The 25034-nt window shown below is 39.8% G+C and overlaps 1 protein-coding gene across 2 annotated transcripts; it reads left to right on the top strand.

Annotated features, from left to right (window-relative positions):
- The first annotated feature begins 135 nt into the window (after positions 1 to 135).
- Positions 136 to 23842, top strand: LOC122069793 (sister chromatid cohesion 1 protein 4-like). 2 transcript variants are annotated; one of them, XM_042633883.1, is made up of 11 exons: positions 653 to 789; positions 4716 to 4861; positions 5441 to 5702; positions 6293 to 6390; positions 6532 to 6581; positions 10868 to 10932; positions 11132 to 12453; positions 12531 to 12947; positions 13293 to 13434; positions 14073 to 14209; positions 23814 to 23842. In XM_042633883.1, the coding sequence occupies exons 2-11, from the start codon at positions 4738 to 4740 to the stop codon at positions 23825 to 23827; spliced, it is 2631 nt and encodes an 876-aa protein (XP_042489817.1). In that variant the 5' UTR covers positions 653 to 789; positions 4716 to 4737; the 3' UTR covers positions 23828 to 23842. The 2 variants fall into 2 exon arrangements, with proteins under 2 accessions (XP_042489816.1, XP_042489817.1); XM_042633882.1 differs by lacking the exon at positions 4716 to 4861 and having other exon boundaries at positions 136 to 789.
- Positions 23843 to 25034: the final 1192 nt, after the last annotated feature.

Raw genomic sequence — 25034 nt, forward strand, 5'->3', positions numbered from 1 at the left:
AAATAAAAAAAATACATTTTAGCTAAACATTTATCCAAAGAATATTTTCATTCTCCACCAAGAATGCATTCTGTATTTAGAGAATGAGACCGCATACCAAACATAGCATTGAATTCCACACCTCCTCATTCTTTCCCTCTTCCAGATCAACCAAATGCACACACGGGTGGGAAATCCCCAACTCTCTATTTCTTTTCTTTTCCTATTCTTATACCACATCCCACCACACGTAGTGATTCGCTTACTTAACAATCACATCCCATACTGCCCTACAAACAAACGCAGCCTTAGGTAACGCTCAAATTCTATTAAAAAAAAATTCGGAAAATTCAAATTCCCTGATTTTCAAGCTTTCCATCTTCCGTGTATGCTATAAAATATTAAGAATTTCATTTCACCAAGCGAAGTGGAAAAAGGCAGGTTACTTGACATTTCATCGTCGCTCTCGAGATTCTCTGATCCTAATTCCTAACTCGGTACAGTTTCTTCGAAACCCTATCTGCATCTCTACAATTCAGATTCGAGTTCCTCTCCTTCTGGAGTTCTTGGAATTTCACAGTTACTTGAGGAATATTAGGGTTTGTTGTGGACGACAACTTCGGGAGCTCGTCAACGGTTCTGTTGAAGCACCAGAGCTCCAGTGTTTCAGTGAGGTGTCAGGGAAGATGTTTTATTCGCAGTTTATATTGGCCAAGAAGGGGCCACTTGGAACCATATGGATTGCGGCACATTTGGAAAGGAAGCTTCGGAAGAATCAGGTGGCGGATACTGATATTGGCGTCTCTGTGGGTTAGTATCATTTGTAATTTAATGCTTTTGCTTTTTTCTGAATTTGTGTTTCATTCCACTACCAAGATTTGAGAGGTTTGTGAATCTATCAATTCCACTTTATACCCCCTATCTCTCTCGACATTTGCATTTTAGTTCATGAAAGGGGAAGCGAGGGAAACCGACTCTACTTTCATTTGATTAAACTAGGTAGCTTAGTTTCTTTAGAAACCGGAGAGGTAAGTCGGACTCAAATTTACTCTAATATTATCTTTAAAGGTTCTGGGAATCAAAAATGAGATTTTTTATTTTATTTTATTTTATTTTTGGTGAAGGAAAAATTGAGAATTAAGTTGGATCGGCTTTAATTTTGTTCTCCTGAAATTTATTTGCTTAGGCTACTATGTAGAATTGTTTTTGTTGTGTAATTTTAGTGCGTCATCTGGATATTTTAACAAATCTAAATTAGAACTGGTTTTCGTTTGTATTTTTGTTTCTCTTTGGCTGGGCATATTTACTATAACTCAAGAGATTTTATAGTTGGTAATTTTACATTTTTATTCAGAATGGAATGTCGCTTTTGCACACTGCTAGCGTCTCATATTTGTTCCAAAGTTGGAAACAATGGGTAAAACTGCAAAAGAAGCCATGGAAATTATCACTGATGAGGTCTGTAGGGAAAGCAGCTGCAGAATACAAAATGAATTTTTGAGATGAACCAAAGTGCTGGTTTTGGAGCTTTGGCATATTTCACTAAACTAATAAAGAAGTCCAGGAATATGTTATTTCAGTAAAATATGGGAAAAGTTTCTCTTGACAGCCTGCCCCAAAGGAATCTCTTGGCAGCACATCTTGTTCATGCCATGTTGAAGGGTGAGTGGCAGTTCTAACGATTGATATCTAGGGATTTGTCTGTGTATATTGTGGGTATAAGGGTAGATTTGTCCATAGAGGTGTGTCTTTGTACGCATAACCCTACTATTATAAATAAAGGAGGGCTAGAGTCTATTGACACAAGTCACAATTCCCCTAATCAACATGGTATGAGTAGGCGAGTTCTTCTTCCCCAAAACTCTAAATCTCCATCGCCTCTCTCATCTCTCCACCTCCATCTCACCTCTCTCTCTCTCTCTTTCTTCTTCCTGCGGGCCACTTTTGTCCGCTGGAATCGAAGGAAGCCCCAAATATTTCACTGGTAGATGGCCGAGGGAGAATCCGGTCTTATCAAGAAAAGCAGACCATCTCTTCATTACTGTACACCCATGCTTGACAATATCACAAAACAGCTTCAGTTATGGAAAGGCATGCTTCTTCCTTATGCGGGCAGGTTTGAACTCATAAGATCAGTTTTCCAAGCCTCTTTATCTATTGGTATGGCATTTATGGGCTCCCTTCTTTTAGCATCTCTAGTCTTGAGTCCCTTATGGCTGGTTTTCTTTGGAAAGGTTTTGACATCTCCAATTTTCTTCGTCCTTTAAGTTGGGCAGCCGTTTGTCTCCCAAAATTTGAGACTAGTCTTGGTCTAAGATGTATCAAAGATGTTAACATTACTGGCATTACTAAGTTGATCTGGATGTTGGTCACAAAAAAGAAAATTATCTAGTTTAACTGGGTGTACTCGGGACTTCTTTGCTCAGACTCCATCTGGACAATCACAATTTTATCTGATGCTTCTTGTGTTTAGCGCAAGATCGTGTCCCTTAGGACTACTGTTATTGGGACCATCTCTACCTAGATTGTTGATGGCACCTCCACCTCTCTTTTGCTTGATCATTGCATCCTTTGGGAATTCTTCTTCATGCTGTAAGTGCTAGAGCCATTTACAATACGGGGCTTTCCGAGCATTCCATGGGATATCATGTCCCTGTGTTCTTGGTCTCCTCCTGCCACGTACTCTCCCCCCCCCCCCCCAGCTCATTGCTCTTTGGAACATCCTACCTCCCATTATCAGCCCTTAGCAAAAAAGAGGGGCCTATACTCTTTGGGATCCTACCTCCTCAGGCCACTTTAACTCCAAAGCGGCTTGGGATTATATTAGGACCAGGGGGAACTTCTCTCCTTGGCACTAGGTTATTTGGTTCGAGCATCGCATCCCCCATCATAGCTTCATTGTTTGGCGAACCCTAACCAACTGCCTTCCAACACAACGTTCCTCATCCATCGTCAGATCTCGATCTCTCCCTTGTGTGGTATTTGTGGAATAGAGCCAGAAGATATCAACCACTTGCACTTCGATTGCCCCCTCTTTGCCTCTATTTAGAAAGGTGTCCTTGCAAAGTGTTGGCCTAGAAGTAGAAGGATTTTCCTTTTTCAGAGGGAATGGATTTTGATCGACATGACTTTCGCCGTGTCTTCTGTTTGTGATTCTATAGGCAAGCTTGCCTTCTGTGCCACCATTAATTAGAAATGGATAGAGCGTAACCTTCGGAAATGGACTTCCAAATCTCGACCTCTCAGGAAGATTTGGGAATCCATTTTCGTTGATCTCAAAGGAAAGATTTCTGGTGTTTCTTCCACTTGTATTGCCTTTCCTAGGAATAGTCATATCATTTTGTCTTGGGGCCTCTCCCCCTCTTTGCTTCGGACTCCCTCTCTTGTCTCTTGAGGGATTGTCCTTTGCTTTTTCTCTCCCCTCTTTGAGAGCTGTTGTATTCTTTTTTCCTCTTTGGTAATGAATTATTTATTCAAAAAAAAAAAAAAAAAGGATGGATGAAGTAGAGAGGGGCATCTGGGGTATTGTGTGATTGATGTATTCCTCTAAAACTAAAGGAAATTTTACAGGATTGTGGTAAGACCTGCTATGATGTATGGGGCAGAATGTTGGACAGTCAATAAGCATAATAACATAGATAATCTAAGCATAGTAGAGATGATGATGTTCAGATGGATGTGTGGAAAAACTAGGAGAGAATAAGGAGTGACCAAGTTAGAGATGATTTGGGAGTAGCCCCGATTCAAGGCAAGCTCCGAGAATGTCGTTTAGGGTGGTATGGACATGTCCAACAGAGAGCTAAGGATGCCCTAGTGAGGAGGAGTGACCAGATCCAGATGAAGGAGTAAAAAGAGGTAGGGGTAAGCCTAAAATGACCATAGAGGATGTTGTAAGAAAAGACATGCAGAAGCTAGGTCTTAACTCTAGTATGACCTCAAATAGAGCTGTTGGCAAAGATCCATTTTACCAACTGATTGTAGGTGGGATGTTCCTGTGGTGCTGCTTTGTTGCTTTCTTTTTCTTTCCTCTTCTTTTTATTTTTCCCTTTTTTTTTTTCCTTTCTTTATGTTTCCCTTTACGTGGATCCATGTAGCCAACCTCATTTAGTTGGGAAAACGCTATGTTGTTGTTGTATGCATACTCGGTCTGCTCTTGTGCTTCTTTGGCATGGGTCTGTTACTAAAGACCTTTAGACTTGGAGACTCTTTGATAGAATCTGTGTGAAGGATGGTATAAATTTGGAAATGGAGTAATAATTATATGGGCTGATAAGGTTGATCAAATCTATGGACTATTCTTGATGTCTGGCTTTATGCAATTCTCTCCTAATATGAGAGATTGACAGATTGGGCTGCATTTTGGATCAGAGACAGTTGATCACATCTGACCGGATTGGATTGGCCAATCCACTGCTGGCTACTAATTGGTTCTCACCACATTCTTGAGATCTTACCTCTAGTGGAACAGAGTCATAATATAGTAGTGGAGCTCCCTTTCCAGTGCCAAATGATGCAATAATCGATTAAAGCTAATACAAATAGTATATACTTATCTATTGAAAAAAAAATATTATGTCATGAAGTGGAAAATAATGTTACTGCTTGGCACTGAAATGGAAGGTTTACCAAGACAGAAAAGATTGAAAATAATAAATTCTAAAAGAGTGGCTTGAAAATGATTGATAATGTCCATGTTACATAGATAAGATGTACTGATGCTTTTTATTTAAATATAGGCTATGCTTGTTTGGCAAGAGGATGAACGAAATGAAAATAAAAAAGAAGTTGCACGAAGTGGAAATTTCTCATAGATGTCTGGTTGGCAAAGAAATTAAAGTTGATTTGTTGCATGAAAAGTTCATGAATCTCAACTCATGTTTAGGTGAGAATTTTGAAATAGTTGGAAGAATTTTTTTTGACGAAGTTGAATACCAGAACAATAATCTTTGTTTCATCTCCTGTCGAGCAAAGACCCAGAGAACTTTTGTTTTCTTGCACAACTGTTCGTTTCTTTGATCCTAGTTTGTTATAGTTGTTTTTGATTTGCAGTTTACACTGAGGTTCATTTAGGCCCATTTAGTTTGAAGTAAAGTGAAGTGAAGTAAAATGATGATGAAAACAAAAAGGAAAATTTTGCAATTATTGCCATTAATAATTGTGTAACTAACTCAGCAACATACTAAATATGGTTACCAAATTTTACTTCATTTTTCATCCAAACTATGGCTGATAATTTTTCAAATACATGCTAATTTTTTTTTACCTTATTTAGTATGCTGTTGAGTTAGAAAATTAATCTTGGTAATGATTGCAAAACTTTCCATCTTTTTTTAATCTAATTTTACTTCCCTTCATTTTACTTCTAATAAAACAGCGCCTCAGTGTTATTTCTCCTTTGTTTTACAATGAATTGTTCCTTATTGACTTCTCTGACTTTTAATTGAATGCCCATCTGTTGCAGACTCAATTCTTTTCCCTGAAGTACCAATTGCTCTTCGTTTATCTAGCCATCTTCTACTTGGGGTGGTGAGGATATATTCTCGAAAGGTGAATTATCTTTTCCATGATTGCAGTGAGGCTTTGCTTAAGGTAAAGCAGGCTTTTCGTTCCACTGTGGTCGATCTGCCGCCAGATGAATCTACTGCGCCTTATCATTCTATTACCTTGCCAGAGACTTTTGATCTTGATGATTTCGAACTACCAGACACTGCACTTTTTCAGGGGTTGGTTCAAAAATTTTTAATCTGCTCTTATGGTGTGATGGTCTTTGTATTATATGGTAATGGAGTCTAGTGTTTGCAGAATCCACCATTTAAGGGTCTCATCTAGAAACTACTTATATATAAATTTAACTCATTGCTATGGTTATAATTCTGCACATAGTTCCTAAAACCTGATCAGGGTCAAACTGGAAAAAGGCTGTTCTTGTTTTTAATGGTTTTTAGAGGGAAAACCAGAAAAAACCGGGAAAGCTGTGAACCAAAAAAGGAGGGAGTTCTGTTTTTTCTGGTTTGACTGCCAGTTTGGACTATTTTTGAAAAACTATGAGCCTACACATTGTGGGACTATTTGTCTGATTTCTTAAATTTTCAATGAATGCTATAGATTTAATGGTTACCATCATTGGTTGGTTCATATATGATCTCCAAAGAGGAACCCCATTAATGATGGTTCTTACCTCTAGCTAACTATCTTTTGGTCAGACTATAGGAATAGGGGCATGTACTCTGTGTTATGTGGTCAGAGGAGGATATCCTTCTTTTTTTTTTTATTTGTAATCAACATTGCTTATCTGTATCTCTAATACATGCAGTAACTATGTCGACCATCATGTCAGTGCAAGGGAGCAGATTACACTTCAAGATACCATGGATGGTGTGGTCTATTCCACTTCACAGTTTGGATTGGATGGTTAGTAGTTACCTTGGTATGGCATGCTTGAGAAATTTTTTTTTTTGGGTGAAAGGCATGCTTGAGATTTGGTGGGTTTTACATTGTTGTTCCAGGAACCTGGATAAAATTCACATTTTGCATGTTTTCTTTTTAATTCAGAGAGGTTTGGCGATGGTGATACTTCTCAGATTGGCTTAGATCTTGACGAGGTAATTCTATAACTTTGTTCTGTACCATGATCATTGATCTTAAACATTTTAGTTTTGCTTTATATACATGTGTGTACATGTGCATGTTTTCAAGGATTTATCTCAGTTGATCTATCTGGTTTGGATGGTTCCCCTGTCCATTGACAAGACTGGATGATCTGATATGCATCAATCATGACCCATTGGTGTAACAGGATCAGCTGATTGAAGGCTTCTATTGATTTAGAATGACTTCCTGGATCAAAGTTGAACAATCCTTCAAACAGTGATGTAACTTTAACCATAGGTCAAGGGTTTGCTGAGTTGATGTGAAGTATATAATTATTCTTTTGAAATCTTTATGTGTTTATATGTTATGGATCCCCCCATCCCTTCTCAAGGGAGATGTGAGGCAGGGATTTTGTAATATGTGCATGATGTACAGGCATCATTTGGATAATTGTTTTGGTGCACCTATGCTTTGCATGATTCCTTTCTGAACCTACATGCTAAAAGTTATCAACTTATCATCCTAATTGATGAATGCTCACTTCTGCTTGATGCAAACCATAGCTTTTTATTTAACCCTCCCCCAAAAAAAACCCATACCTTTTCAGTGCTTCGATACCTTTTTAATAAGGGGATGTAAACGGATCAGATTCGGCTCGAATTCACTACTATCCGAATCCTAACCTGTTTACTGAATGTCATATCTGAATCTGATATCCAATGGAAGTTTAAAAGCTAATATCATATCTGAATTCGGGAGTTTGCTGGATATCCATTAACTGATCCGATAAGGGCCTGCATGATCACCACTCTGTTTCTGGGCTAAATTTCTGGATAGAAATGACTTTTGTATTTCTGTTTCTAGGCCATATTTCTGGGCAAAAAAATGCTTTTGATAACATGTCGTAATTTCTATTTTTGGGCTAGAATAGAAATAGAAATGCGTTTGTTAAGTGCATATTAATTTATGTGTATGGAACTTATATAAATTTACAAAAGGCATCCAAAGGGTAGAGTCATGTCTTTGCTGTTGAGACGCGGGGATAGAGGGGCGGGTAGCAATGATCTTTCTCCAAGGGTCGAGCCAAAGATAAGTATTTGCCCCATCACCGATTTGAGAGGAGATGGCTGCAGAGAGAAAGAGGTGGGTAGCGATGATCTTTTGTCACACCCAAGAAGCATTAGCTGGGATTTTCACTATGTGAGTGAGCTTGATAGCTTTATGCTTGGGAATGGAAGGATAAGATTCTGATCAGTGGCCACTTGCAAACTTTTGGAGAGGACTTCTATGGCTAGGCAGAAGATGTAGGGAGATAGAGGGCATCCCTATCTGTTTCCCATAAAAGAGGAGCTGTAACCAGCTGGACTACCGTTCACCAAGATTGAAAAGCGAGGAACAGCAATGCAGTGATAAATCCAATTAGTGAAAACTGGAGGGAATCCCATGTTAAGAACTATGACAATGTAGTCCCATCTCAAAGAGTCAAGGGCCTTGTGGATGTCAATCTTCATAAGGGCAGTAGAAGAATGAGATTTTCTATCAAAACCTCTGACAAATCTCATGGCATAGAAGGATGTTATCATATATGCTTCTCCTAGGGATGAAAGCCGATTGGTTGCTGCTAACAAGGGAGTCCACCACTTGCTTGATTCTATTTGCAAGGATTTTCGCTATGAACTTGTACATGAGGTTGCATAAGGAAATTGACCTAAAATCATTCATAGCTTCAACTCCCTCTTTCTTAGGGATGAGGCAAAGGAAGGTGTGACTAATCCCTTTAATTTGACCTAGATTGAAGAAGAAGCTCTTGACTGCCTTGATGAGGTCCTAAGAGAAGGAAATAATTCCCATACTAAAACCATCAGGGTTGGGAGCTTTTCTTGCCTTGTGGGAGTGGTTAGGAGCTGTAATCTCATCCGTAGTGGGGATGGCCATAAGCATATTGGACATAGTGGCTGAGATGGATTTATTCAAGAGACCATTTGGGATGGAGGGGGGCAGGAGTAGGGGTAAGCGTAAACAGATTCTTGAAGTAGTCAACAACAACATTCTTTATCTCATCCACTTTATGAACCTGATTTCCATCTGGGGCAGTCAACTTGATAATAGAGTTGAGATTGTTTCTAGCTTTCACAGATCTGTGGAAATTGGCAGTATTTGAGTCACTGAGCTCTAACCAATGATCCTGGATTTCTGTCTCAGAAAACTCTCTTCTTGGGCCAGGAGGGTAGAGAGGTTAGCTGCCTCCACTTTCTCTTCCTTAACCAAAGAGGGATTGTGGTGGTTAGGTTGGAGCTGAATCTGGATGGAGGAGAGCTTGTGTCTGCAATCAATAACTTGAGAAGAAATATTCCCGAAGGAGTTAGTATTCTAGGTTTTGAGGGCTTCTTTGACATTCATCAACTTTCTGGCCAAGGCTAAAACGGGGTTGGAGAAGGCTTGGACAGGCTTTAACCAAGCTACCTTGACATTGTTGGGGTAATCAGGATGGGAAGTCCACATGTCAAAAAAGAAGAAGATTTGAACGGTTTAGGACCAAAAGAGGTGTAAGGCTGGATTAGGAGGGAAATGGGGCTATGATCGAAGATTTCTGGGGCTTCAAAAGATGCATGGGGAGGAAGGGAAGGCAGTGAGCCAAGCTTCATTCACAAGAACTCTGTCTGACTTGCAGGCAATCCGGGCCTGCCTTGATCTTTTATTATTTCATGAAAATTCAATTCCAGACCATCTAAGGTCATCAATAGCAATGCCATCAATGCAGGCATTAAAAGCCTCTACATTTGTAATGTCAAGGGCCCCCCCTCGTTTCTCATGATTAAATCTGACCACATTGAAGTCTTCACAAATCCCCCAAGGTTGAGAGCCTATCTGATTTGTAATAAGCCTAAAAATCATTCCACAGACAGTCCCTGTCAGCCCTTCGATTGGAGGCATAAATAGAAGTGAGATAGAAGGTGGTGCTGCAGGCAATATCTGTAGTAGAGAGATGGAGGAACTAGGAGGAGGAAGGTAGGAGGAAAACCTTGAGTTTGGCTTTGTCCCACATGAAGCAAATACGGCCATTTCGGTGGGAGGAATGGTTAGACGGAAAAATCCAACCAGGGCCAATAGTGGATACAACCCTGGCCATGGAGGACTATTTGACGTGGGTTTCAATCAAACAGCAGAAGGATCTTAGCTCTTTGATGAACAATCGCACAGCCGCATGCTTAGGAGAGGGGGGTTGAGGCCCCTAGAATTCCAAATAATGCCTTAAGACATTAGGTATGCTTGGAGGAGGGCAACAAATGCTCCATTTTTTGTTCTTGGACTTGGGGGTCGACTTTTTGTCCCTTTGGAATTTGATTTTTAAACTATTTTTATTAGATTTAAATAGGAGGTATTTTCTTATTTATGGATAATATCTTGAGGACATTTGCTTAAATGATATTTGACATAAAGTGCAAGATCCCAACTAGACCGCTTGGACGCCTAGTTGACAACTATGGATCTAACGGACAGATTTGCAATAAACTCACAAAACCAGAACTAGAAAGTAATGAGAAACAGATCAAACTCCAAATCCGCTAATCTGATGGACTTCAAATTTTAGACAATCAATTCCAGCAGTGAGGAATGTCATACTAAGAGGATGACTCAATCCAAGGGTTGGATTGTCTATAATAGAAACTTAATCCCTACAGCGCAACAATGGAAAGCAACAATAACATTATCCGAAGCTCTGCAAAAATGCCCAAAAACTCACCTCACAGCGTCTGTTCATGATACTGGTTTCATAAAAGGCATTTTCCCCCTTCGAAGAGACGTATCAAGTGTATTGAGCTGTATCAGTACTGTATTGTACCATGTCGGCTGATACAGTTTGATACATACCGATACCCTTAAACTTTCATTCACTTGGGCAAATGTACGTATTGATGAGTATTGATGGGTATCGTGGAGTATCTTATGATATGGTACGATACTCAATGATGCTCATCAATACCCAATTCTTTTTATAAACTGCATCTATCGTATGGGTATCTATCGATACTGACTGATACCGATACATATCGGCCAATACTGTACGGTACACGCTGATACTTTAAACCATGATTGCCAGAAACCATTGAGTGTCTTTGTTTATCTTATCTTTTCCTTTATATAGCTGAAAGTTTTTTTTTTTTTTTTTAGTCAAGTAGTGTTCTAGCTGAATATTCTAGTTCCTATCATGGTTTACAATTGAAGAACTGATTTACATATTTCTCTTACTTAATTCTGTAATGATGGTTTCTGTTGTTGACTTGAACAAAATCAGGACTTGTTTTTAGATAAAGCTGCAGCAGCACAACATGCTGAAGATTTGGTTGCCTCAGTAGAGAAGTAATGTCTCTTTCCATTTGTAGTTCTGAATATGTACTTGCTTATTCAGTTTTTTCGAGTTTTGATATGAACTTTTTCTCTCATAGCCATTTGGTCTTTTCATTTTTTGTGGATCATAAGAATGGTATCATTCTGGCATTAGCAGGATAAGCCATAAGAGTATTATTTGTCTCATTTTATTTATCTTCTCTACTTTCAGTGTGGATCCTCGGCCATGTTGTGAACCCATGAAACCGTTCACTGGCATGTACATTGTTGGGGATGATAATAATACCGAGTGGACAGCTGGAATTCCAGAAGTCATATTGGTTGATAGTAGTGGAAAACAGATTGTTTCAGATGCCCAAGAGATGAAGATGGATGATAAATGTGCCATTCATATTGCTCAAATTAGAAGCCCAAATCATGTTGAGGGCTTTCGGTACAAACAGATTGAGGGCCAATTGGCAAATCCTTTGACAGATTTGGTTGAGTTTACCCTGTCCCCTTCAACCAGTGCGTTAGGAGAAGATGCAATCCTGGTCAATGTTGAAGAGGATCCTAATAAAATGGCTTCACCATTCCAATCTCAAGATTGCAATTCAATAAATTTGGCGGTGACAGGGAAACCGGGTGATTCTATGAAAGGACCAGATGTTCAAATTGGAAATGTGAACAATGCATTGGTGTGTGCTTTGCTTAATAATGAGAATTCTGGGACTGATGTCCTTTGCATGCCCAGTGGGAAAAATGAGTCTCTTACAGGTGGTGTTCAGGCCATCCATGTGAAGCAACAAGGAAATTCTACACCATCTGCAGAAAGTATGGACCCAGTAACATCTGGTATTTCTCTTTTGGTTTCCTCACCTACTTCGGTTCTAGCTGAACAACCAAAACCAGTTTCTCCTGTTTCGGAATGTTCAGACAGAATTGCGGCTGTGTTGGATGGTCAGGAAGGGGTTTTAAGTAACAATGGGTTGGGTATTCATATTTTCCCCATTGATCAAATACATGCAAAACGTATGGCCACCCAAGCAATTGCTGTTGACACAACTGTTGCATTTCCAGCTTGTTCTCATGAAGCTATCTTGCTGGAGGACTCCTTTGGTAGACCACCTTGTGATAATGACGCTGTTTCATTCAAGGAGACTTTTGAGCCGGAAGCTTTGAAGAGCGTGGAACTTGTTGGAGATGGTGCTGAATCGTGTTCCTGTAGCCAAGAATTGCAGTCTACTACTGGTTTTCTGTCAGGATCAGCAGGTACACATGAGCTTGATCAAGCTGAAGGTAATGCTTCTGCACAGCGACAAGATTCCAATATTTTGAATAGATATGGCCCCGGTGAAAAATGTCATGCTGGCAGCCATGTGCTTCAGCCATGCAGTTTACAGTCCAACCAACACGGTGTATCATCTTTCCCAGATGGTAGTTTAGTAGAAAATATCCCTGACATGTCATGCAGGGGAGATGGGCTATGCTCAACCAAGACAGCAGAAAGGGAGGATATGCCGCAGGCTTCTGCACTTTCTGCTGATATGCAAGGTCTGATAAGCTATAAATATTATATTGCTACATAATTGCATTGAGATTTTTTGTTTATAGATGTTGCTACTTTCCAGGTGAAGGGTGTAACCAAGGCTTGGATGGAAATTCGATCGTGGAACCATTTCAGCCTGAAGATGTTCAGGCACTTAGAAAGTTAGATGAGCACCTGGATGGTGTCATACTAGAAGACACTCAAATACAAACTTCCAATCTTTCAGCCGGTTCTGACTTACCTGCACCTGAAACATTGCTTTCAGTACCAGCAGGAGCTGATTTACGAGCTGATGTAATGGTTGAACCGATTCCGGATAAAGAAAACCCAACCAAAGGAAGTGGGGATGTGTCCAAAATCCTTTCTGGTAAAAGGTGTCGCTTGATAGAAAGTACACCAGTTCTGCAGAGTGGGAATTCAGCCGAGCTTTCCGGGGTGCCCCAGTCAAGAAATTTGGATTCCATTCCTGATGATAATGATTTGTTGTCATCCATTTTAGGTAAGAGATTGGTTCTTGTCCTGAAAGTTGAGAAATGATTTTTGTCTTATTAATTATTTATTGTTATTCTTCTTCTTGTTATTTTTATGGGAAAAGTGTCTCTGAGCAAGCGGTGTGGGCTATGCCATCTCTCTCTCTCCTTTCTGCCCCTATTGACCAACCGTCTCCCACCTTCCTGTTGGATGGCTCCCCCACCCTGGTGGCTCAGAGAACCATTTCCCTATTGTTATTGTTATTAATAGTTTGCATTCTGCTAAGAGTGCTATTATCTAATAGTAATGTCACTGGAGGATTATGCATTTATGGTCAAGGTCGTGACTTTAGCTGAATTTACTTGTGCTTCAGTTGGAAGGAGATCTTCAGCTTTGAAAGTGAGACCTACTCCACCACCTGAAGTACCATCTTCAAAACGTCTTCGAGTAGGAACCCGTGTTCATGCTTCTAAGAGGAAGGTGCTTGTGGATGATACCATGGTCTTGCATGGCGAGTATGTAACTTTCTTGATCATTTCTATAATGCTTCAGTTAATATGCTCTCGCCTTTTTCCTACTTTTCCCTTTTTAGCTTTTAGCTAAGCCTTATCCCAACTGGTTGGGTCATCTCCATAAGCTCTGTTCTGCCATTTACTTCTCACGGCTTCAACCCTAGCCTCTTCAGCCTTCCCTTTAAAATCTTCAAGGTGCAGCCTACACTCGTTACTGGTGTTCTTTGGCCTACCCCATTGTTTTCAGTGATTGTTCACTTTCCTAGTGAATGCTTGATGGAATGGTGAGCTTCAAGATTTCCCATGGCACATAGCTGCCTGCTAGTGAATCTGGAAAATTTGTATGTTTGGATTATTTATTTTCTTAGATGAAGAACAAAAAATTTTACATCTTGAATATATCTGATCCAGTGTGTTCTTTGTGTTTTTCCTTTCTGCAATTGAATGGTCACCTCTGGGGCAGTCCACATTTGGGAGTTGCATGCAGAAGATGAACCCTGACCCCTTTGTTTACTCAGTTTATTCTGTTTTCTTGCTGCACTAGGTTTTCTGAAAGTTGGTTATAATGGATTTGGATTGTAATTAGATTATTAGCAAGAGCCATATATTTGCATATTGATTCCTTCCTTTTTCTTAAATAGTACAATACGACAGCAACTGACAAATACAGAGGACATACGCCGAATACAAAGGAAAGCTCCTTGTACCCGTCCTGAAATATGGATGATTGAGAAGCAATTACACGAAAATGAAATCTTCAATGAACCTATTTTCACTGGTGAGTTTCTCATGTTGATTTTTTTTTCCCATGATTATTCTTAGTTGAAGTAATAATGCATTCTTGCGTCCTTTTCTGGTGAATACTGCTCCTGGTTGAATTACAAATTCTGTACATAATGGTGAGACATAAATTGATGGATACCTCCTTTCAGATCTTCTAGGCCAATAAATTTCAAGGGATTAATGCCATTCCTTTAGCTTTCTTAGTTTCTTTGAACTGGTTGTTCTGTTTCTGATTCACCAAAAATGTGATGTGTAGCTAAGCTGGCTAGTTGATGACTAGTTGTTTGCCTTGCCAAGGAAGTTAGTTGATTATGAAACGTTGCCTGGTGTAATGAAAATTCAAAATATTCTTTAAGGCTGTGTTTGGTTGTCATGATAATTTTATAAATGTGTGAAAGTGAAATGTGTGAGAATGCAGAATAGTGAAGTAAAGTGAAAAAAAATGAGACATTCTCCAATTTAGTGTTTGCTTTTACTAAAAAATTATAAGTGATTGGAACAGTGGATGGAACCCATCCTTTATATGCTCTCTCTCAATATCCGACCAATCTTGGGAGGATTTTGTAACAAGCCTACTTGGGCAAACACCATAGACTGCTAGAAAGGTGCGAACCCCAAAAGACATTCTCAGAACAACCAAACACATGGTAATGTAGACTAGGATAGGGAGTCTAACCAAGTCTCAACTGTAGGAACTTTTAATCAAAGAACAATCACAACCAATCTCAACACACCAGCAAATAGCAGACCAACAGAAAATTAGAGGCAAACCAGCAGCTATCGATTTCAGTATCCAATACTACTTAGGTCAGATTATAATTGATCAAATAAAATGATCCAGCAGTAGTAATATGGTATAACAGTCCCAAACCGACAGCAGAAATCACACAAACAGAATAGGACAGATCAAAACAATCGATTCTGGTTCTGTTCTGGAAAAAATCACTACAGGACAAAATATGGGAGATTTTGAATCTCTCTAATGGCTGCACAGAAACAGCCCAAGTATGGATCGATCCTTAGTGGGGAATGGGAGAACAGTCGACCATAATTTGAGAGCAAACTGACGGCTGGAACTAATACCAACAGTAGAGGCTGATTGGCTCTTTTGTCAGAAAATCTGGGCAGAAATCAGAGATATAAATACCTGATATTCTGAACAGTAGTAGATGCTTGAAAAATAAAACTTGAGAAGAAGAAAACACTAGTAAGAACCACCCGGGCTTGTCACCGTAAGGCGTGGACCAGATCAAACACCAGCCCCATTGTTCTTGATCAAACACAAGAATCATCTCAGCAGAGACATTGCAACAGCAGCAGCAGAGTTTTTTTGTTCTTAAAATCATGGCTCTACTAATGAGAGCTCTCATTTATTTATAATAATGATGGGGGGTTTACAAAATAGAAACTAAGTTTAGTTTCCAAAACTGAAATAGGAAACTAAATAAAAAACAACTCCTCTAGTTTCCAATTCTGAAAATAGAAACTAGGAAAATACAGTTACTGAAATTAGAAACTAAGGGCCCGTTTGATAACGTAACCAGAAACGTGTTTCTGTGTTTTCTTGTTCTCAGAAACATAGAAACGGTATAAATACCGTTTGGTAAAAATGTTCTGTTCCACTTGTTTCTTAAAACATAAATTGGAATTTATAACAATTTATGCTTTAAGAAACATGAATGACGAAACAAGTTTTACTTGTTTCGCTCGTTTCTCGAAACAAAAAAGGGGCACAAAAAATCGATGACCTACGAACCAACAACGAACCAACGGGAATTTATGCTGTTCATTCGAGGGGAGATCTGCAACTACAGACCCTTCTCCTTCGTCCTTTCCCTATTGAACCCTCCTCCGCTGCCTCCTCCTCTCCTTGAACCCTCACCTCCTCCCTCTGAACCCACCATGCCACCTCCTTCACAGAAACCCCCGTTTCCTTTCCTCTTCCCAGAGACCCATCAGCAGTTCTTTCTGATCCATCTCGTTTCTTCTCTCCACACCTCCTCTCATCGCCTCTGCCCACAAATTCATTTTTTCAGAACTTCGTTCTCAAAAATGGCGATCAGCCGGAGTACATACACCCTTATCTCATCAAATCATCTTCCTTTGCCCTCTCCCTCTGCTACCCATCTCGCTCCTCCAATTCGGCATTCATCTACCAAACTTTCAATCAAGAACTCATAATCTCAGCAACCCAGAACACCAATACCCATGAAAACCACATCATCTCCTCTTTCAGCGATCTTAGTGTGACCTTAGATGTCCCCAACCTGCGATTCTACCTCGTCCGGGGAAGCCCATTTGTAACCTGCGCCGTCAACAACCCGACTCCACTTTTTATCTCAACGATCGATGCTGTTCTTTCTTTCACTCCCAACAGTTCCCATACAAAGCACATCATTTGTCTCAACAACAATCAAACATGGGTCTGCTACAGTTCGTCTCCAATCAAACTGAATCACAGCAACATCTCCCTCATCACTTCGGATCGATTCTCTGGAATAATTAGGTTTGCGGTGCTGCCGGATTCTGATCCAAGATACGAAAGGATCCTTTATCGGTTCAGTGCTTGTTATCCGACGTCAGGAGATGCAGTGTTCACGCAGCCGTTCCATTTGGAGTACAAATGGGAGAAGAAGGGATGGGGAGACCTGCTTATGCTTGCCCATCCTCTCCATTTAAAGCTCTTGTCGGTTGATGATGGAGGTGTTACTGTTTTGGAGGAATTGAAATACAGAAGCGTAGATGGTGAGCTTGTTGGTGTTGTGGGGGACTCGTGGGTCTTGAAACCTCACCCTTCTTATCAAACACCCTTCTTACCTGTTTCTGTTTCCAGAAACAACAATTTCTGTTTCTGCCGTTTCTTGAAACAGAAACGGCAGAAACGTTATCAAACGGGCCCTAACTTTTGACTGAATTTAGAAACTAACTAATGACTGAAATTAGAAACTGATTAACCCCATCAAAGCCCAACTAAAAAGGAAACTAATGAAAAAAGGAAACTAACTAGTAATCCCGTACTCAATCTTAGAACCACTCTTTTAGACCCATAAAAGTGGCCCAATACACTTCAAACCACATGGACTGAAGGCCCAACACATAGACAACCCAACCCTAGGCTTATTCCTAATAAAACAAGCCTATTTTGGTTATTAATCTGCATCACATGGTAAATGCGGGAAGGTTTTGAAAAGTGTACTTGTCAGTTGTTACACATTATCTCATATTCCCTTATACTCTATGAACAAACTAAAAACACAACAAAAAAGAGGGATCATCCTGTGTGGTACAGACTACAGAATTGGAACCATAGTGTCATGCCCCAAGCCTGGATAAAAGGTAAGGTGCTGGCCTTCACGGATGCGCCGTGTGGTAACTGCTGATTCGTGTCTCTCACTTTCTCTCTTTTAGTAGAAGCCTTAACTTTGGAAAGGCTCATAATTTTAATTTTTCGAAAACCTTTCTTGCTCCTGGGAATAACTTGGACATTGGTTCAATGTCTGGTGGCATACTAGACGTGCACGAAACATATAATGCATTTCAGTTAATTCATTACATCCATAGTTCACAAAATAATAACTACAATCATCCATACTTATAACAAAAATCTAAAAAATAAAGGTCCCTCCAATGAGTGCTAAGCAGGAGGGAGCTCCCGACCTTTGTTGCCGAAAGGGCACTCTGCACAGTGGAATTGAATAGACTCCGGCTCTTTGAAAATGGAAAGTGGGGGGAGTGAGCTTCACAAGCCTGATGAGGCAAACCATGTCATGAAATACATAAAAAATAGAGCATGCAAACTGGTGGAAACCATAATATAGGCATGCTCATGAAATACATAAAAAACAGACATGTTACATTCCTAAATATGTATGTAAAATGTGGGCATAAACATGTTTTTTTTACTCTTTCATAAATCTTCATGCTTGGTCAATGAAATCCATAATAAATACATCGTATATCCTTTAGATCCTTACGCAAGTAATTTATCGTAAAAACTACCCAATGTATCATAAAGGTGAGGAGACACAGATGATAAACATAGCTGCCTATCGCGAGTCCTTTGACGGGATCCCTGAGTCCTTTGATATGGTTGGCCGTTGGCCAACACCTCCTGTCATATCTAAGTCCTTTGATGGAAAGTCCAAGTCCTTAGATGGGAACCCTGAGTTCTTTGACAGGGTGGACATGCCCTCGTCAATCCCTAAACACCTACTTAAAAGGGTGGTAGTCATATAGGGTTCTCTACCATTCATTTCATTAAAGTTTCTTTCTTTGCTTTTTCATTCCTGTCCATTTTATCCTTCTCAAGTCCATTGATGGGACCCCGAGTCTTTTGATAGGGTGGACATTCATTAACCTTTAGTTTCCTTTCATTCTTTATCATTTAATCAAAGTCTTATTAATGTTTCGTGGCAATTTTATCATTCTTGAACATTCTATGAGTTCTTGCAATTCATTCTTAGCATCCTGTAAGTCCATGCATTTCATACTTAAACATTCCATGAGTCCACATGAAATGCAGTAAAAACGTAGGCGATATGACAAAGTTCCACACATCTTTGACGTCAACACCAATTGACATTTGCAAAGCTTTTGACTCCATTAGATGGGACTTCATCTCTAAAGTCTTTCAAATGTCATTCCCCTTGTCTTTTGTCCACTGGATGTTCTCTTGGATTTCTTCCCCCTCCTTCTCTGTCTTCATTAATGGTAACCCTGCCAGACACTTCCCCTCCATCATTGGTATTAGGCAAGGCTGCCCCCTTTCCCCTTTCCTTTTCTCCCTCGGCCTCGAGATCCTCTCTTGTTCGATTCAGTTCTCCACTGATATGCATCTTATCACTCCAATCCCCAAATGCAGATCCCTGAAGCACACTTACGCCGCCTTTACAGACGATGTTATGATCTTCTCTAAGGCCGACCCCTCTTCCTTATCATCCATCATGTCCTCCCTTCATTTCTTTGAGGACCTTTCCGGTCTTCACATCAACCTCCTCAAATCTCTCTCTCCGGTGTCTTTGCTTCCTGCCAGGCAACCCTCCTCATCACTGGTTTCACCTTGGTATCTCTCCTTATTAAATACCTTGGTTTGCCCATCTCTTCCAGGCTCTCTGCTCACCATTGCTCTCCCTTATTGGACCTTCTTAAGAAAAAGCTTCTGCTCTGGAAGTGAAGCTTCTCTCTTATGCTGGTCGCCTTATTCTCATTTGTTTAGTCCTTCAATCCACGTATCTCTACTGGTCGGGCATCTTTCCTCTCCAGTCTGCCATCTCCAAATCCATTGAGCATCTCCTTTGTTCCTTTCTCTAAATAGGCTTTGACATTGCCAAATTTTTCCACTCTCTTTCTTGGAGCAAAATTTGTCGGCCAAAAGCTAAAGGAGGCCTCGGGGTTGGAAGCATTAAAGATGTTAACTCCGTTGGTACCCTCAAGCTCATCTAGAAAATTAACTCTAAGCACAACAATATCTGGGTCTCATGGGTCTACTCCCATCTTCTTAAGAATGACTCTATGGATTGCCTCCATTCCTTCTGATGGAGAACTTTCTATCTCACAGACCTATTGCGCTTGGAGCCATTTCCCACTCCATTGGAGATGGCTTCTCCACTTCCTTCTGGCTTGATCCTTGGCACCCCTCGGGCATCCTCCTTCCTAAGTTCTCTCTCAGGACAATTTACTCCTGGCATTGGTAGATCTGCAAATGTTGCTTCCATCATCTCCCACGGTCTTTGGACCCCTCCCTCCTCCATTACCCCTCTTTGATCTCTGGTCTTCCCTTCCCCCCATCCCACCTAGTCATCGCGTTAGATGTGATCAGATCATCTGGTCTCCGTCCCCCTCGGGACTTTTCTGCTTGAACTCTACTTGGGGTTTCTTTCGCTCAATGGTTCCTCTCATCCCTTGGAGAAACATCATATGGTTCAAAAGTTATATCCCTTGCCACTGCTTTACAACGTGGAGAGCCCTCTCAAACTGCCTTCCCACGCAGTCCGTCCTTATCTACCATAACATTCCATCCCCCATTCTTGCTGCATATGTTGGAACGACACCGAAGATGTTGACACTTCTTTTCTTTTCTTGCCCCTTCTCCACTTCCATTTGGAAAAAAAGTCCTCTCTACCTGCTGGCCTTTCAGCAGGCGTATCCTCCTTTTGAGTAGAGAATGGATCTGGGTTGACATGACTTTTGGTGGACCGTCCATATGCGATACTGTGGGGAAACTGGCTTTTTGTGTTTCTATAACCATATCTGGATGGAGCGGAATCTTTGTAGATGGACTTCCAATTCCTGTTCATTTGACATGATTTGGAAAGCCATCTACTTTGATGTTAGTTCCAAACTAGGTTTCATAATTTCATTAGACATCATACTATCAGAGACTCCCCAAGGAGCATGCTCATTGTTGTTTCCTGGGGACTGACTATTTCCATTTTACCCCCCCAATTGATGTATCATGTTTTAGTGCTGCTGGTGTTGTAGGTCCTCGGACCTCTCTTTTATGTCCTTTGTTTGCCTCGGTCTTGTTGGCTGCCAATGTTTGGTGAGCCTTGACCCCCTTTCTCTTTTCCTTTGTACATTCTTTTCTCTCTTGGTAATGAATTTATGTATTCATCCAAAAAAAAAAAAAAAAAAAAAAAATTGTTCCTATATATTAACATATTGTCAACTTGAGTACCCTTCATCATGATCCTAGATTGATGAAACACATGTCCACCTTAAATCTTCCCTGTATAGTCCCGGATAATCTAGGGTTTAAATCACTTACAACTAGTAACTAAACTCTAAGATTTAATTCTTGTATAAGCAGTAACCTTCGACCTCAGATTTTTTTAAATAGACCCTGTAACTGTAGAGAAATTAATTTGAAATCGGCGACTGTAATTGCTACTAAATTTTCTTAAATCGATTCTCAACTAAAGAAGACTTTGATGTAATTCCTCTGTGAACCAGATTTAAATTGCTAAAGGCAATATTGCACACAGTTAAACCCAATCTGAACCAAATAATTGATAATGAAATCCGTCCTCAGACAACTTAACTCACAAAGCCAATAATAATATGACTCTAGGATAATGATTGTCTGAACTCAATCTTTAGGCAGTAAAAGACTTACTGAAATTGAACTTTCAGAGATTGAAACTTGGTGTAATCTTGTTCAGTCAGCATCCAAACTTTTGCTCTGTTCAGAAGCTTTGTGCAACTTCTTAGGAGAGTGACTTCATAGCCAAGAGTGCAATAGTCGTATAATTTCTCCTCCATTCTTCAGATCGCCATTAAAGTACAAGAAATACAATCGGAAAAACTTTCTTCTCGCTTTTTTGTCGTCTTAAAATCTAACTCCTTTAGTATTCTCTTCTATAATGGCTTCAAGCTCTCCCCTTTGAGAGCCAATAGTCTTGCATATTCAATGTGAGGGGTTCCTGATATATCTCCTTCAATCTGATCTCGACTCCTTGTTTCAGATTTAAGAATCTCTATTTGAATGCAGCAATAATGTACAGCCATATTGACTGACATCTCCTTCAATAGCAGCAACAATATAACTTAAAGTTGATGAGACAGTAGCAACAAATATCCTACACACAATCTGAAGTCCTGTAGCAGCAACACCAGTCAAGATCCCTTCAAATTGCTGCAAGTGTATCAACTACATTGCAGCAGTAACGTCTGTTCAAACCACCATTCAATATAAACACAGTGGCAGCAACTATTGAACAGTAGCAGCATTACTTTCTTCCTTCTTCAAATCTTGGCAGCAACAGTAGCAGCAAACAATGAGCACTTGATCATTCAATTTCAGAACAGTAGAATCAATCGATATAGCAGCAACTTGAACTTGGATCAATTAAACATATGATGAAAACACGATCGTCAAATATCAGCAGCCTTTCAGATTTTCATACAGTAGCAATGATCTCCTTCTTCTTCTTAAGATCTTCAAATAATGGCAATGAAACTCAGATCTTGTACGCAGCAGCAACTTCATCAACTCCTTTTCTTCTTCTTTGAACAAGAGTAAGCTGTAGATTCTGAGACTTGCGCAGTAATTTTAGTTACTCTCAAAGAGCAAAGGACAGCAGCAGTACTCTTATCTATCTTCTTCAATTTTCCAAGAGAGGCTGAACCGATTCTGACATGAGTTGCTTTAAGTCTGAAATGGCAGCAAAGTAGATGTATGCTTTCCCACTTTTCTTCTTCAATTTTCCAACAAATGCCTCAACAAGGTTGAGGGAGCAAATATGGTTTTTCTCTCCTTTTTCCTCTATCCCTACTCTTTTTCCTCTTTCTTTCACTCTCTCACGATTTACATCTTGGGGTGAGTTCTCTATATTTGGTTGTACTCTCTCAATATATATTTTTATTCTCTAAATAAACCTCCCAAGGCCTTACACGAATAAGGGGAGATTCCTCTACGTTCTAGAATCCATTCCTTTTAGGGAGACCCAAATTGGTTGCACAATCCCTTAGTCAAAACCTTATCATTCTATTTAGGAAAGTCTAATAGCTACATATACACTAAGTTTCCAACCCCAAATAATACTTCGATGATCTCCTTATTTTTCCTTTCTTAAATATGTTGCACACACATAGGAGTGCCAAACCTTCTCCTATTTTCTTTCTCGGATTCCATCTCTCCTATTTCTTCTCTTACCGAAACTGTGGAGGATTACTTGCCTAACCAAGACGTGAAGAGGGTCCTCTTTTTATCCCCTCCTCTCCTTGTTCCTTATCTCCATCTTTTTATCCCCTCCTCTTTCTTTCTTTTCTTTGCTCCTATTCTCTCTTTCCCCCAAGAGGCTGTATGCACGTATGGAAGGGACTCAGGGAGAGTCCCACTTCTTCCCTTCTTCTCCTACTTTCTCCTATTTCATATCTTCCTTTCTTATGTCTTTTATTTCATTTTCTCCTTTATTTTTTCTGTTCTAACCGTCCAACCCTTCTTGGCTCTCCTACTGTCTCTCAACTCACTCTCTTCTTATTCCCTATCTTATCTCCCTATTTTTTAGAAACTTCGACTCATTAGAAGGGGCTGTCCATGCCTGTAAAGGTATTCCATATATCCCTAGAATTATCCTCTTTATATTTTACTTCTCTTGGACTCTCCTTCCTAGGGATAAATATTGAACATAAAATAATTCTCACACAAACTTGGGAGGTTATCTTCTAGAAAAGTCAATCTAGACTTGGGATGAAAGAAACCGAATGGGGAAGGGTTCCCAATTTCAGTTACACAAGATTCTCATCACAATCGAATAAGGTTTTGGAAACTTAGAAAAATATAATGGTAGGGTTTTGGAAACTAAGGAAAATAAAATGGATTTCTAATATTATCCATTTGCCAATTCACCATAGTTGTCACGGCGTCGCCAAGGTGCCGATTAGGCATCCTGGCAGTTTAGAGTGAGCTAATCGGTTGACCTTTTAGGTTATTAATCGACCGCCAAGGGTCGATTGGCGTCGTCAAATCGTCCCTGGCGACGACTAATGTGGGTGAACCAATAAATCGGTCGCCATTTTGTATTTTTTTTTTTTTTAAATTTATTATTGTTAATTAATAAATTGATTCTATTTCTAATAATGTTATTGGCACTTGGTAGGGATAAAAATGTAAATTTAGACCATTAACTTGTACCAAGGGAAAAATAAATGTCACTTAAAGAGCAAAGAAAGTCGCGGCCCTTCTTCAACCTTTGAACCCTAAGTGAACTAGTGAAGATGGAAGAGTGAAGACTCTCCTCATTTGCTCCGGCGTTGCTGCTGCTGCTCCTGCTCCTGCTCCTGCTCCTGCTCCGGCGTCGCTGGGTATGTTCTTTTGATCTTCTTCTCTTCTTCTTTTTTCTGGTTTGTACTTTATTGCCTCTTTCTCTTCTCTTCTTTTTTCTGGTTTATACTTTATCGCCTCTTTCTCTTCTTCTTCTTCTTTTTTCTGGTTTATCGCCTCTGTTCTTCTGTTCTTCTCATCTTCTTTGCTTCTCTTATTCTCTTCTTCCTTTTTCATGGTTGCTCCTGCCCTGCAACTGCGAGTAGCTGCTGTCCTTGGATTTTTTTTTTTTAACCTGTACCTTAGTTTACTCACACACACTATTAAGGAATACCCCTTAAGAGTTAAGTCTACGAATATTCTCATCTAAAAATTACATTGCTATTGGTGTTTTGGGATTTCAATTATTTTGATGACATGATATGGCTATGTTGATTTTTTGATGATTTGATGTTGCTTAATGTTGGTTTTATATGTTATAGGGTATATATTGTAAGCTTGTAGCATGATAAATAGCTTTAGAAAATAGGAAAAATAAAACGTAGCAAACTAAATAATTTTAGAAAATAGGGAAAATAAAAAAATGACACATGGGCGATTTGACCGCCATGGCAACGCCATAACGGACGATTCATCGCCAAATTGATTAGTCACCCCTCCACCTCCTTGGATTGATTTGACGCCGTGACAACTATGCAACTCACATGCAACACTCTGGCTGAATTCATATCCAAACCATTTAACTAAACCTCAATCAACTTGGGCCATCTAACCTGAATCATTCAACAATGAAAATATACTGGTTCTATTCATCGACTTTGCAACACATTTGGACCATAAAACTTAAACCAAAAATAGAATCTACAGGATCATATTACCAATATCAGTACATCACCATTCCATCATAGTATTTCCAGGCACTTGACAAACTACCATCACATGAGCAACTCACACATTATTATACTGTTGGGTGGGATAATGACTTGTCTAATATGACACCAGCCCTTTTTATTTATAATGGCGGAGAGAAAGTTATAAAATATTACAAGGACCATTA

Source organism: Macadamia integrifolia, unplaced genomic scaffold (assembly GCF_013358625.1).
Source record: "Macadamia integrifolia cultivar HAES 741 unplaced genomic scaffold, SCU_Mint_v3 scaffold713, whole genome shotgun sequence".
Classification (NCBI taxonomy): domain Eukaryota; kingdom Viridiplantae; phylum Streptophyta; class Magnoliopsida; order Proteales; family Proteaceae; genus Macadamia; species Macadamia integrifolia.

Excerpts from the sequence above, each read along its gene's own strand:
- LOC122069793 (XM_042633882.1), top strand. The coding sequence starts at position 666 with ATGTTTTATTCGCAGTTTATATTGGCCAAGAAGGGGCCACTTGGAACC. Across the intron at positions 790-5,440 it reads TGATATTGGCGTCTCTGTGG|ACTCAATTCTTTTCCCTGAA; the intron begins GTTAGTATCATT and ends CATCTGTTGCAG. Across the intron at positions 12,454-12,530 it reads ACTTTCTGCTGATATGCAAG|GTGAAGGGTGTAACCAAGGC; the intron begins GTCTGATAAGCT and ends GCTACTTTCCAG.